Source organism: Temnothorax nylanderi, unplaced genomic scaffold (genome assembly GCF_030848795.1).
Source record: "Temnothorax nylanderi isolate EJ_2023f unplaced genomic scaffold, tnyl_v1.0 TNYL_tig0268_pilon, whole genome shotgun sequence".
NCBI classification, from domain to species: domain Eukaryota; kingdom Metazoa; phylum Arthropoda; class Insecta; order Hymenoptera; family Formicidae; genus Temnothorax; species Temnothorax nylanderi.
The window spans coordinates 187,238-202,299 of record NW_027249330.1 but is presented as its reverse complement, the minus strand read 5'-3'; the positions used below and the strand labels follow the sequence as shown (position 1 = coordinate 202,299).

General features: G+C 41.1%; 2 protein-coding genes across 4 annotated transcripts; one reads left to right on the top strand and one right to left on the bottom strand.

Annotated features, from left to right (window-relative positions):
• Nucleotides 1–411: 411 nt before the first annotated feature.
• On the bottom strand, nt 412–4,117 carry LOC139780225 (uncharacterized). Of its 3 annotated transcripts, XM_071718759.1 has the most exons (4): nt 3,859–4,117; nt 3,039–3,480; nt 2,402–2,746; nt 1,769–1,955 (listed from the first exon to the last, which is right to left on the bottom strand). In XM_071718759.1, exons 1-4 carry the CDS (start codon nt 3,998–4,000, stop codon nt 1,913–1,915), a joined length of 972 nt encoding a protein of 323 aa, XP_071574860.1. In that variant the 5' UTR covers nt 4,001–4,117; the 3' UTR covers nt 1,769–1,912. The 3 variants fall into 3 exon arrangements, with proteins under 3 accessions (XP_071574858.1, XP_071574859.1, XP_071574860.1); XM_071718757.1 differs by having other exon boundaries at nt 412–2,746; nt 3,859–4,116; XM_071718758.1 differs by having other exon boundaries at nt 412–2,746; nt 3,039–3,222; nt 3,859–4,116.
• An 8,966-nt stretch (nt 4,118–13,083) lies between these two features.
• On the top strand, nt 13,084–14,918 carry LOC139780229 (uncharacterized). Its single transcript, XM_071718765.1, has one exon. The coding sequence runs from the start codon at nt 13,084–13,086 to the stop codon at nt 14,806–14,808; it is 1,725 nt and encodes a 574-aa protein (XP_071574866.1). The 3' UTR covers nt 14,809–14,918.
• Nucleotides 14,919–15,062: the final 144 nt, after the last annotated feature.

The window sequence follows — 15,062 nt, the reverse complement described above, 5'->3', positions numbered from 1 at the left end:
TATACAAAAGTTATACATTATTGTAAAATTTCTATAATGTAGTACATACGTTAATACGAAATACTTTACTAAGATGTGAGATACAAAGTATATATTTGAGGTTCTTTGACGGCTAAATTGTATGTATATATATATATATATATATATATATATAATAATATTTTATTAATAAAGTATACTTTATCAATAAAGTATTAAAATTGTTAACAGTGTTAATTAGATGAATAATAAATATGTAAATGAAATGGGCAATAAATTAATTTGATAAATTATTATTTAAATAAAAATGTATAAAAAGCGAAATTAAGGGATTAAGAAATAAAACAGTAAATTAAATAATTTAATATTAAATTAATAAATTTTAAAATAATAATGAAAGAAATGTATTCCAGGAAAAAAAAACAACAAAGATGTGTATTAAAATATTTTATTGTTAGTAAATTTTACTAATTTCCTTCTTCTATTTTTTTTTCTATTGCTTTCACATATCTGTCGATTAATTACACGAACTCGGATATATGTTCGTGTTCGAACGAGGCACAAAATAACATCGCGTGGTAGTTGAATTGGTTGTATTTTGTCATGTATAATATCAGCCAATTTATTAAATATTAATTGATCTTTTCGAAGATTTGATCCGTGATATTTTTCGAATTCGATATTCATTATTCGCGCAGTTGCTATCATATCTTCTGAGGGGTACATACATTTACCGCGAGAAATAAATTGTATCCAATCTCCGTTGTTTATAGTCGGCATTTCTCGAGTTTCGACTCCTAACTGAGGGTATTTAGACTTAAATCTGTAGGCTACATACCCAGCCACATATTTTAAGCCCTCGTCTTCAATAATGTCCGTGATATTCATGTCATCTAGAGACGCAAGAAGTTGTTCTTCTTCGACAGTTGCATGGTACGTAGATAAATCGCATATGGCTATATCATTATTACTAGAGTAATATTCGTCACGCAGTACATGATTATTATTAAAATTATATTTGTCGCGCAGTATAATATTATTATTAACGTTAGATATGTCACGCAGTACATTATTATTACTATTATCATTAGATATGTCACGCATTACATTATTATTATTAATGTTATATTCACACAGTTCTTCTTCTTCGTTGTGGGATTCACCTGGCAGCACATAGGGTGTCAGCATTTCGCTCAGCATATGGCATGATTCGCTACTTACAAGCGGAGAATCAGAATCTGACATAACATTAGAAGAACCTATGTTGCAAAATAGATTTTTCGACTGCTTCCCTAAGATGTATTTTCTTAATCGATATTTAAAATCTAAAGCAGTTGGCTGGTCATAAGCGCCGCCAGTGGCCCTTATAAATGAAAAAAAGTTCTCTAATACATCTTGGTTTAATCGCCTGGTTAATATGTATTCAACATTGAACTTAAAATCGGAGCATAATTTGGTGACATAAGGTAACAACTCCTGCAAAGAATTATTAGTAACAATGATTCCTTTCTGGAAGGAAATCAAGGTTTTATGCTTTCCAATTTTAATTTCATGCATAAGTTTATTCATTTCGGATAAAATATTATTTTGTTTCTGTAGAATCACACCATATGCGTTTTTACCCTCGTGTTTTCCGAATTTTGAACTCGCGTTAAAAATGTCGAACCAATCGTTAAATAAACGAATTACTCGCGCCGTTTCCGCCCAGTCAAAATTATTTAGATATCCTTTTTGTCCGTACCACTCGGTGGAAGAAGCTGTTGTTTCAGATAATAATTGTGCGGCAGGACGCACTTTTTGTCGCTCGGATCCCTGAACATCGAGGTGATATTGACTAATGTTATGAGATATCTTCATATCTCTCGAATTAATGGACAAAATTCGCTCAATACATTTTTTATCCACCCGATGTTTCCCCACACTAAATCCATTATCAAGGAAATGATTTCGCGCCAATTTCAACAGATGTGGCATATCTGCAAATACATAAATCTTATAATTTTCGTTTATAGGATGCTGAAAATAATATTTCTTTGGTGCTATTCCTATGCCAAGGTCCAACCACAGTGCCATGTTTGTCGGGCCCATGTCGCATGTCATTGCAACAACCGTATAACCTACATTGTACAATCGCGAAATAATGTGCAAAATGTTATCTTTAGTCATAGGTGTGTCATAATTATAGTATACAGGTTGTTTCCAATTTCCAAACAAACTGCGGACCATGACGCACTGGCATGTTTTATGTGGACCTACAACTTGCTGTTTTTTTCTATCAATAGCTACTTTATTGGATAAGTACACCTCATCAAATGTCAATATAACCAATGTTTCAAAATCTGGCATGCTTTTACTCTTGAACCGCATGCAATCGAGTATAGCATTTAAAACACCTGGCTCTACATTAATGTCGGTTGCCCACCTTCGAAGCGTTTGTAGCGATGGTAGCGGTATTTTCATAACGTTTTTGAGGTACCGGTATGCTTTTGGACTGACGCATCTCAATGACATAGCACTGGCTATATCTTCCGAAGACCAATTTACATATTTCTGAGAAGGATTCAAAAGCATACGAATTTGTCCTGGCGTGAATACCTTTTTCAAAACATCGTACATCTTCGTTTCATATTTCTTGTCAGCTTCAAATGACTGATTTCGCTTGAACTGCTGCACTTTCTTCTTCATTGCAACGAGATCAACTTCTTTTTTCTTCTTATAAATATTGAATTTCTTTTTCAAGACTGCCAATTCCCATTGCAGTTTTTTTCTAAAAGCAATAAATAAAATGCGAACAATCTATTATATCGTATCTATATATCGTATATAAGACTAACGTACATAAGACTAATACCATGCGGAGAAAATTAATAGATACATTTTGTCAAACAGTCCAAAAATAAATACAATAAAATTAATGCACGATTAAAATTAACTCAGAAACGACATATACTATTCTACAATACTGATTCGTGTTCTGTAATATCAATAACAATTTAATATTACATTTTTTCTTCAAAAACAAGATACAACATTATATTCTTCACTACCACAGAACTTACATGTAGTCTATGTCATTATTGGGGCTACAAAGATTCGTTGCAGCAGGTGAACTAATTACGGCAACCGTAGTATTTTTGGACGTATCTTCTATACTCGTCGATGATACATCCACCACGTCTGTAGACACGACAGCATCGATGACATCGGTGGAATCATTGATGTGTGTCGATGCATTTATCGGTTCTTCAGATTTATTGACGGTGGACATCGACGTATTTGTCATTGGATTAGGGACATCGTCAACATGCAATAAAGCAACAGTTGTTTTCTCAGAGTTATCAAGCAATGGAGTTTTTTCCACTTGCAATTTGTGAAACAAATGCAACGTAGGCATTGCATCGTTTCTTAGTTTGCGACCTTTTCTCGGGGAGTACCCTAGCAATTGCTGCTGCAATGACTTTGTAAAACACGAAGGTTCAAAATGAACTGAACATATCCTTCCTAAACAACAAAATGTACATACAAATAGTATATTACCCAGGTAACAAGCACTCGTCATTTTGACGTCAATTGACGTCAAAAGACGTCAAAATGACAGACTTTTGACGTCAATTGACTAGGTAACGATAAAATCCCGAATGTTCCACGAAATGAACGTTTCATTTACAACATATTGCATTATATATTCCAGTGTCAGGACACTGTCACAGCCGAGTCGTTAGTGTGACGTTTTGGTAAAGTTGGCAGTCCAAATTATGCAATACGGAACAAAGGAGAGTGCATTACATGCACAAATAAAGCAGAAAGAAAATAGAATGTAATGAATTGTTTGTATCATTTATTACAGTAATGTCACAAATTATTTTTACGGTACTTTACCTTTGGTATCTTGTGTTTTACACACTTCGAGCCACTTTAGTGCCATATCATTTTCTTTTGGGAATGAAAAATATTGCACTTTTTTCCCCAATTTTTTTGTTTTGCGATAATAGTTTTTACACCCTTTTACCGCACAATTCATTTCAATAAATACAGCTGTAGACTTTAACCGCACAATTTATTTTAATAAATACAGCTGTAGACTGCTGTGGACTGCTGACAGCGATAAACAGCAGCCATATTTCGAGCCGAACCTGCTCGAACCGTTCCGGAAACAGTCGAGTATGACGTACGTATGGTGACATCCCCACTATTCCGTATTTCTGCGCAATGGGTTACCACCAAGTGAGCATACCCTTGTCTTTGTATCATGAGTGTATGGTCAACTAATTTGTTTAAACAATCCCCTTTTCAGATTCTCGACCGGGGTGCCCATTCTCCATCGTCTCCTCTCGGATCATCGACGCTCATCACCAGCCTCGGTATACGTGGTATCGAGATGGCCTGCCACCAGGCTAAGTCCCGACACCGTGGTAAATTAAGTTAATTAATATTTATTATTTTCAGGTTTTCAGAACGGGTGCCTCATCCGTGTCGCCGGCCCATGGATCATCGCTGTTGAACGCCCGTCAGGACCCCCGCATACACAAGATGGCTGACCACCACTCCCCCGAGGTAAGTATAAGTACCGTGGTAAATTAACTTAATTAATCGTTATTATTTTCAGGTTTTTGGAATGGGTGCCTCATCTGTGTCGCCGGCCCATCGATCACCGCTGTTGACTGCCGACCAGGATCCCCGCGTACACAAGATGGCTGACCGCCACTCCCCCGAGGTAAGTATAAGTACCGTGGTAAATCAACTTAATTGTTACTATAATTTTTCGGGATTTCGCCGCTGGTGCCTCATCCCCGATGTCCACTGATGTAGCACCGATGATAAACTCCGACCCGGGTCAACGATTATAGAAGATGGCTGACGTAAGTTAAGTAATCGTTAACTCTTTTATTTTCACAAATGTAGTTTCCATTTATTCATAATCTTCGTTTTACACAAACAGGTTTTTGCTGTTACAATATCCGCGCAAGATGGCGGTCACACGTCTCGCAAAGTGCGAAGTTTCACTTTTCGGTTCACTCGGACCGTTCGCCTTTTGTATCGGCGACAATTAACGCGTTTCGCGGGCGTTCCCGTTGGTTTCGGACGCTGTGGTAAACTAATTATCGTAATCCGGTGGACGATCGCGAACTTTCCACGACACACCGAGATATACGCGCGAGAGAGATGTTACCTTTACGAGCGCCCACGAGAGACTGCCTCGAGGAATATTCCGCTCTCCGGCTCCCCACCTAAGGGATTTTCCCCTTCCATCGCGCCACGGCCGCTTTCTCTTTGAGGAATGCGCGTTACTACGCAGTAACATGTGGTGTTTACCAGTTCCGGGCGCGCCAGATGTTCGCGGTGGAAAATTCCACTTACATGCCCTTAAGGATAACATACTTTATCGCCTCCCGGGTAGTGGTTTTCCACTACTTACAATATTCACATTTCATTGGCGCCGACCTATGCGCACGACCCCTATGACGTCTCTATACGGGCACCCGGACCGACTTCTCGACGAAGATGTCCAGGTGCACTACGCGGTGTCCGCCGTTGACGGCGACCCTCGGTGTTCGCTTCCACGACCCTCCCTGACCGTATTCCGGCCTCGGTTCCCGTAGCCGGTGTCTGGGTATCGTTTTCGCGGACCGTGTCCCCGTAACTCGCGTCCGGGTGTTCGGATCACGACGGCGCCTGGTCCCTCGGGTGTACCAGGTCTCCCTGATGCGGCACCGCCGGCTTTTCCTCGGAGAAGACGCCTGTCCCGCTATTTCGCCTCCCGGTGATCGGATCGCGACGCGGTTCGGCTGTGCCTGCCTCTCGCGATGCCCTGACGTGGCACCGTTGGTTACTTAGCCCCTTAGTCCGCTCGATCGGACGGCTATTGACCGCGGTTCCGTATTTCGCCTCCCGGTGATCGGATCGCGACGCGGTTTGGCTGTGCCCGCCTCTCGCGATGCCCTGACGTGGCACCGGTGGTTACCTTGCCCCTTAGATCGCCCAATGGGGCGGCCGCTGACCGCGGGCCCGAATCTCGTCTTTTGGGACTCGTTCGGCTTCGCGTTATGTCGCGAGGTCACATCCGTATTTTTCCGGATCGAAGATTGTGTGCGGCTCGGTGCCTTCTATCCTGCGCTGCCTTGCGATCCACGCGCCATAAATAAAACAATGTTTTACGTCCGAGCCGAGCACTTTCTTGCCAAACGAAAATAAACTTTCTGTGGATCGTCATGAAACTGAATATACCTTACGGACTAAATGAACCGCAGCTCAGCGATCATTGTCGCGCAACTTACGTCTAACCTCTATCTTATTGCGCCGGACGGATCATGGTAAACTAAAAGAAACTTTATTTTTTATAATGGGTTTCCGTCCTCGGAACGCTTCACGCAACTTATAATCTAAAGGAGGGCCTTCCCCTCGTCGCATTGGGCGTCCTCCGCGGATGATGGACTCTGGAAGTCCTCCGACTGGTCGTCCCGTCGTTGCTGCCGCCGACTTCTCCCCTTCGGAGGAACCCTCGGGGTACCCCTTATGGAGGGGTTGCGACTGGGAAGCATGCGGTTGCAAAGTGCAGGGAAATGCCTGCATACATTTTTCAACATTAGAAAGGAGATACTCGAATTTTTAAAATTAGAAATAAAAACAGATACGTCTAAATTTGAAAAATTATTATCCAATCCTAAAATAATTAGTGAAATAGCCTTCATTACTGATTTAACTAAGCACATCAACGAACTCAATTTGAAATTGCAGGGCAAAAACAAAACAATTTCTGATTTAATTCACTGCATAAATGGATTTAAAAATAGATTGAACCTATTTAAAATCGAAATTTCTAAAGAAGAATTCGTGCATTTTCCTTGTTGCGCACAAGTAAAACAAGAATTTCCTACTGAAAATTTTGCTTATTTCACTAAATACATTGAAGAAATTACCAATCAATTTAATGCTCGTTTTCAAGACATTTCTTATTTTTAATCTAATCTTTCTTTATTTAACAATCCTCTTCTTGTTTCAGTTGAAGACCAAGAAATAGAATATAGATTAGAATTGTGCGATCTGCAAGCCGATCCGTTTTTAATAGATCGAAATGAAAGTGGAGTTCAATTTTTCAAATTATTAGAAGAAGAAAAATATCCTAAATTGCGAGATTTCGGGCTTAAAATGTACTCTATTTTTGGTTCTTCATATTTATGCGAAAGTGCCTTCTCTTCAATGAAGCAAATAAAAAGTAAAGAGCGATCGTCATTACAAGAAAGCACATTAACTAGTTTAATGCGCATTGCTACAAGTTTAATTCAAGTAAATTTAGAAGAACTTGTCGACGAAAAAAATAATAATCAATAAAAATAAAAAATGTGTTAATATTATTAAATGGACTAAATACAATTTACATCTATTTTCAGTTAATTAATTAATCTAGTTAATCTAGTTAATTTAAAAAATGCGATCGTACGTTGAATCATAACTATATAACTATTAATTGTCTAATTTATTGTATTTTACTTATTGACTGCGCCTTCTTATACACTACTTTGTCTCGATTTTTCATGTAAATTTTAATTTATGTAACTTCTTTACGCTGAGGATGACACAAAAAAAGTGTCGAAACGTTCGTTTTTAATATATATATTTATTATTGCAATTTGTCTGCGCATTGACTACCGCGCTTGGCTCCGATTGCCTCACCTATTTCCTTTATATAACTATTATAACGATTCAGAAATATCTAATCGACGCAACGTGGCGCGACACACTCAAGTACAGATGTATTTATTACTCCAACCGTGCGTGTACCGCTAGTGAGGGAGCGCTTCTTCTACCTACGTTCCTGAGTGCCGAGTTGAGTGGGTATGGTGGGGGCTGCCGAGACTTGGCGGTATAGTGGGGGTGCCGAGGTCTGGCGTAAGCCATGGTTACGCATTGAGGGGAGGGGGTGAGCAAGGCGGAAAATTTAAATGTAGAGTTCACAGGAGTTAAAATAAGAGAGAAGCAAACGACATAACTTAGGAGCCGGGTTCTTGATAAGGGGGAATATGTCCATAGGACGAGTTGGGAACTTTTCCCGGAGATACCTGAAAAGGGGGGAGGGGGTTGGCCCGGGTTAATTCACATCTAAAGATTGCATGATTTGTATCTTGGTAGGGGTCCCCACAAGGACACCCTGGTGAATCGACAATATTTTTGCGAAATAGACTTAGGTTCAGATTATAGTGACCGCTGCGAAGGCGATTAATAGTGACTATTTGTGCTCTGCTGAGCATTAGCCGGTAGTGCCAAGGCTTGACATTATCAGTATGATAATGGGTGTAGTGGAAGTGTCCTTTAGTGTAGGCCGCGTTTTCTAAATAAGCTTTGTACTTATTATCTAGAATGGTTTTAAACCTGTGATAGAGATCCGTGTACGGTACCTTGAAGTTAGATTTTCTGCCTGCTGTGATGGCCTCCTTGGCCAGAGAGTCCGCTCTCTCATTACCTATAATTCCCTTGTGTGACGGGATCCACGCTACCACAATCCTAGAGCCCGCGGTGACTGCTCTGCTGTACATACATATTACGAATGAGTGTAATAATGTAATTATTGTGTGTGATGTTATGCGAAGTGATTGTCTGTAGAACGCTTTTACAATCAGAAAATATGATAGCTGAAGGAATTTGGAGTTGATGAATGACAAAGAGAGCTTCATAAATTGCCCAGGCTTCCGCCGAGAAGGTGGAAGCATCGGGAGGGAGCCTGCAACAAATTTCAATGGGTAAGTCCGGTGAGTAAACACTGGCACCCACCGCTCTTGAAGAATCAATCTTAGAACCGTCAGTGTAGAAAGTGATTGTTCCAAGCGTGTATTCCGCAAATAATTCCCTAAAATGCAAGTTTGCTTCATGCGCGGAGATAGAGTCAATGCTCGGGTAAGAGAACTGTAATAATTCAGGTTGATTAATGAGTGAAAAGAAAGGGTAAGTGAAATAGGGAAGTGCAACTGAACGATGCATAACTCCTTGTATGTTTTTGACTGCAAGGAAAGACCGAAAAAGTGGGATCATGCGGCATGCTTTGGCTCTCTTAACAGCGCCAAATGTGCTGAACTGTACGCTTTCCAGGCTTTCTATAACTGGGTTAAAGCTGCAAGAGAAGCTTTTGACCGAATAATAATGAATAAGGTATGCAAAACGATAACACAGTGGAGGCTCTTTAGCCTCATCTAGGATCACATTTATAGGCGTAGACATACGGTAGCTCATAGCACACCTTAACAGCTTCCATTGTAGGCGTTGGATGGCAAAGAAGAGCTGTTTATTGCCTTTATATTTAAAGACGACGCAGCCATACTCTATGGCACCTCTAAAGACTGCGCGATACAGCGAGAGTAATAGTTGCGGGTGGGCGCCCCACTTGGTGCCCGCTAAAACCATTAATATACCAGTAATTCTTCTGCCCTTGTTGAGTAGATATTTCATGTGAGCCTTACCGCTCATCTTATTGTCTATGATAACACTTAGGAACCTGTATTCGCTTGCCATTGGTACGGCGATACTGTCTATCATTATGTTGGGTTTAGGAAGACGATATACTCTTTTTCGCGTAAACACCATACAGCGGGACTTAGCGGGGGCCAGATCAAGGCTCCTAGCGCGCAGATAGCGATTCAATGCCCCTAAGGAGACCTCCATCAGCCGATACGCTTCCTCAATAGATTTGTGGGTGGTATAGACAACTATGTCATCTGCATATTCCAGGGAGTACACTCCTGGTCTTAACTGTCGTCTAGAGTCCTTGACATAGAGATTAAAAAGCGGAGGACTGAGTATGGATCCCTGCGGAGCACCTTTGTGGGTGTTATAAGGGCCCTGTATATTGCCTTCACGAGAGAAGAAGATTTTCCTGTTACGCAGCAAGTTGCCTATAAAGCAACGTATGCCCGCCGGAACGCCAGCTTCCTTGAGGTCCTCTTCCAGTATTTCTGGCCTAACGTTGTCGAATGCCCCCGCGATGTCCAGGAACACACAGACGGTGAACTTGCCGTTAATGAATCCGAGATGGATGGCGTTTGAAAGTATTGCTAGGCTGTCGCTGCACGATCTAAAACTGCGGAAGCCAAATTGAGATTCTGAGAATATATCATTGGCTTCGAGATGCCAACGTAATCTATTGTAAACACATTTTTCCAGTGTTTTAAGTAAACAGGACAACAGTGAGATTGGGCGAACGCCATTCGAGTTTGGTTTGGAAATTAAAACAAACAGTAATTCCCTCCAACTGTCCGGGAAAGTGCCCTTAGCGATGAATTTGTTGAAAATGTCCACTAAGTGAGCTTTGAAGCTTTCAGGGAGAGCCTTTATAATCGCGTAATTCACCTGATCTAAACCCGGGGCTGAAGGCGCCTTAGTAGATGTCAGGGCCGATTTGAGCTCGTTCATGGAAAAAGGTTGATCCATCCAGAACTGTATGTTTGGAGAAGGTTCGTCCTCCCTTTGCATGTCACGCAGTAGGGGAGCTGGTGGTGGAGAGCAGGAAGGTGGGCACAATTTGTCGATCGCTGCCTATTGCGAGGACTCGAGGATTTTGTAGTCCGTGAAAGCGTTATTGTCTTTATTCTTGAAGGCTCTAACCAGTCGCCATATTTCTGAGGTAGGAGTTTTAGAACTGAAGTTCGTGCAGAAGAAGCGCCATCCAATCCTTTTCTGCTTAAAAAAAAGACGCCTGCATTCTCTATTTTGACGTTTAAGCGCTTGATAGGTATCTTTGGAAGGGTCCCGCTTAAAAACCTCCAAGGCTGTTTTGCGTTCTTTGACTGCCTCGGTGCACTTCGCGTTCCATCATGGGGCAGGAGTACCCTTATAAATAACATTTCTGGGACCAACTTTGCCGTCTCTGCCCTCCTCACGAAGTATTTCTGTGGCCGCTTTTTTGATGCAGTCTACCAGATTCTCATAGTCCTCAAGTTCGTTGTCGGAAGTTATGATCGTAGATTCCTGACTTTTCTCCAATCTGATGCTGAGTTCGCAGAGTTGAGTGTCGGTTAGTTTTAACTTATATGCGAAACGCTTAACTTTGGTCGCTGTACCGTTGATGATAGTTTCGATTGGATAGTGATCGCTGGCCATGGGATCGTCCAGAGTGCGCGAACAGCAGACGCCAGCAAGGTCCGAGGACGCGAAGGCGAGGTCAATGATGGAACCACTGTTGGTATTCGGATTAAAGCGCGTACTTGTAGAGTCGTTGAGTATAAGATAGTTGTACGACTCGATACGAGATGCCAGCCGGATGCCAATGTTATCATTGCGTGCACAGCCCCAAAGGCGGTGATGCGCGTTTAGATCTCCCACTATGAGTGCATATTTGTAGCCAGATGCAAAGTTAAATAGATCATTAAGCGCGTGTGCTGGGGTGTCGTTATTGGGGTGTCTGTAAACATTGAGCACGAGTAACTCACTGTCTTGGAAAGGTAAGGTGATGGCGGCCGCCTCAATAGAATGATGTAGTATGAAGGGTAGCTGAACAGAGGAAGCTTTAAGATTTGATCTTAGAAGGAAGCAAATGCCGCATAATCCCGGGTTCACAATATCATACCTTAGAGCGTAGAAACCTTTAACGCTTATTCTACTCACCTCCGAAAGGAGAGTCTCTTGTATACAGAAGATATCGTATTTCTCTGCCAATAGTTGCAGGTCTGGCAGTTTACTTTGTATTCCTCTGGAATTCCATTGCAGGATTTTAATTTCCGCCAGTGAGGAGTTATGCCCTTGCAACGGGAACAGTGACAGATGTCACTGCTAAGATTCGGAGAGGTATGCTGAGTCGGTTGATGGCTGACAGATTCTTGAAGGCTGAAAGAGTGGAAAAGGTTAGCTAGTTAATTCTTAAGAAATGCTTCGACTTCTTGTAGAAGCGGGTGTATTATAAATGAAAAGTTGGGTGCATAGTCTCTATTAGACGTAGATGTAAAAGGAGTTCTGTCATCAGCAGCCATGTCTGCTGATTTCGGGGTGGGAGTCAGGATGAGGGAGGGAGTTGAGTCAATAACGCCATTCGACATTCTGTCGTTAGATAGAACAACGCTTCGTAATGCTGAGCTGAGAATTGTGGCCTACGAAAAGAATTGATATCGTTACGTGCGCTAATTAATTTAGTGACGGCACCTCTCGGAGGAGGTGTGCGCGGATGAGAGGGTCTAGCTGCTATATTAGCATAAGTTTGGGGGTTTTCTGTGTAATCATGGTCTGAATATGTAGCTCCGTCTATAGAAAAAAGGACTAAACCTATTCTGAAGCGGCGGTGTACGATTACTACCGATAGAGAAACTTGAACGTTGTGTTTGAAGTACTCATACTCGGAAAGTTGACAAAGTCAAGCCTTGGATCGCCGGGGAGTTTATTGCCTTTAACCTTTCTTCTAGCCTCAATATACGACATATTTTCCGCAGCGGCCAGAGCGTTGATTTGCTTATGTTGTAAAATTATCGGGCAGTCCGCTGATGTGGCTCGGAGGTTGCCCGTCACAGTTTATGCATTTGGGAGGGTTATCCTTGTGGGGGCACTCTTCATCCTTGTCGTGCTTATCTTTGCCACAGAATAAGCATCGGGGACGTCCTTTGAATTGACTGCCGATGTGACCAGGTCTAAAGCATGAGTAACATATGCGAATTTTAGGTACAAATGGATAAACTTTATACTTAACCTTAAACAAGCTAACCGAGTTCGGGAGAACTTGTCCCGCGAGCTTGATTCTTAAGGGTACATTCTCGTCAGTTGGGTCAAATTTTGGCAAAAATTGTTTTTTGCGGAATTCGATAGCTATAACTGTCTAGAATATCATGTTAAAAGGAAAAATCGAAATTCGTAACGGTTCAAAAGTTATAAGCCTCCGAGCCGACCGAGTCAAAGCAGGTAGCGAGCGTCGCGCGGCTCAGGTACGTAGCGCCGAATATTCCTCGTACATTTATCGACCTTTCTTTGGGTTTATGATTTTACGTAAGGTTTTCTATTTTTGGCGTTAGATGGAGCCTTTTTACACTGAACTATTAGGGATTACACTGGTGAAATCAGGTTTATAACGTACGAGAAACACGTGTGCGATTTTGTGTCTCCCGCGTTTTTGACGTCTCAGTGCGTGTATTTTTTAAAATGCCTCAAGACAGAAAAAGCGACAAATACAGTTCGAAACGTCCCGGTAAAAAAGGAACAAAGAGAAGATTCTCTGGGAATCAACATACAAACGAAAATGAGCAAGAATTTGCCAGCACGTCAGCGAAGAAAATAGCCGGTTCGGATGACTTCGAAACAACTGTTTCGCCGAGTAACGTATATGCAGTCGTGAATTTCACGTTAGTTTTTACTGTTCTTTCCAATATTTTAAAATGCAAAAAGTGTAACGGAGATGTCAAATTTGGAAAAAAAGACGAACATGGCTTGGGATTTCAACTTTCTGTTTTATGTAAGTGTGACGAGAAGTTTATTTATTTGTGTGAAAAAATTAATAACAAATCCTACGAAATAAATCGGCGGTTAGTATTTGTCATGAGACTTTTGGGCGTTGGAATAGCTGGCATTAATACCTTTCTTGGATTGATGGATCTTGGAAAAAAAATTAGCAATAATATGTATTACGCTGCCGTCGACAATATATTCGTTGCTGTAAGTGCTGTGTATAATGAAGTCATCGGAAAAGCAGGTCGAGAGGAAAAAGAAAAAAATGCTGCCAATGGAAACGAGGAGAAAAACTTGACAGTATCAGGAGATGGATCATGGAGCAGACGAGGATTTTCTTCTCTGTTTGGTATTGTCACAGTAATTGGACATTATACTAGTAAAGTGCTAGATACGTTGGTAAAGTCATCCTTTTGTAAACTATGCGTCATAAATAAAAATAAAATGACGGACACCGAATTTGACACGTGGTTCAGCGAACACGAGGATGATTGTCAAGCCAACCACAAGGGAAGTGCCGGAGCTATGGAAGTGCAAGGAATGCTGGAAATGTTTGCCAGAGCAGAAAATCTACACGACGCGAAATATTCAAACTATATTGGAGATGGAGATACGAAAACTTTTAAAGCTTTGTTACAACAAGACCAAGAAGTTAGTAAAAAAGAATGCATCAACCACGTGCAGAAAAGGATGGGCTCAAGATTGCGGAAAGTTAAAAAAACCAACAAAAAAGTCGGAGGACGTGGGCCTGGAAAGCTCACGGACAAGTTAATAAATGAATTAACAATTTATTATGGACTCGCAATCAGACGGAATTCGTGTGACGTTGATGCAATGAGAAACGACGTGTGGGCAACATTTTTCCACAAAATATCGACAGACGAAGAGCCTCAGCACGAGAATTGCCCAAGTGGACCAAACTCTTGGTGTAAATGGCGACAAGCGGAAGCAGCTGGAACTTTACAGTCATATAACCATCCTCCTTCTCTCGACTCGAACGTGCAGGAATTAATTCGGCCCATTTATGAAGACCTTTCATCGCAAGATTTGTTGAACCGCTGCTGTGGAGGATTCACACAAAACAACAACGAGTGTTTCAACAAAACTGTGTGGCAGTTCGCTCCAAAACACTCTTTTTGCTCCTCCAATATTATAAATATTGCGACATATTTGGCCACCTGTATTTTCAATGAAGGTTTAAAACCGATTTTGAAAATTATGTCGATTATGGGAGTCACCATCGGCCCAAATGCATACGAGTATGCTTGCGCTCGCGACGCTAACCGCATAAAAGACGCCGAGCGGTTATCGTCGATTCATTCAATCGAGGCGAGAATGGCCAGACAAAATAAAAGATTGCAGGAGCAAGTCAATTTTGAAGAAACCGAAGGATTATTATATGGCCCTGGAATAGCTGACTAGCGGTAAATATCAAAATATAAACATTTATGTCGAAAAAACTATACTTAAAACTTTACGCGTTTTCTGGAAAACAACGTTTTTCGAGCTGGCGACCGTGATAACTCAGTCAATTTTCAACGAATCTTAATGTATTTTTTTTTTAAATACGCGTAATTAAACTCTCTATCGCATGAACCACAATTATGCCGATACGTTGTAAATTGATTTTTTTATAAACAAGAAAGTAACGAAAAAATTCATTAAAAACGCATATA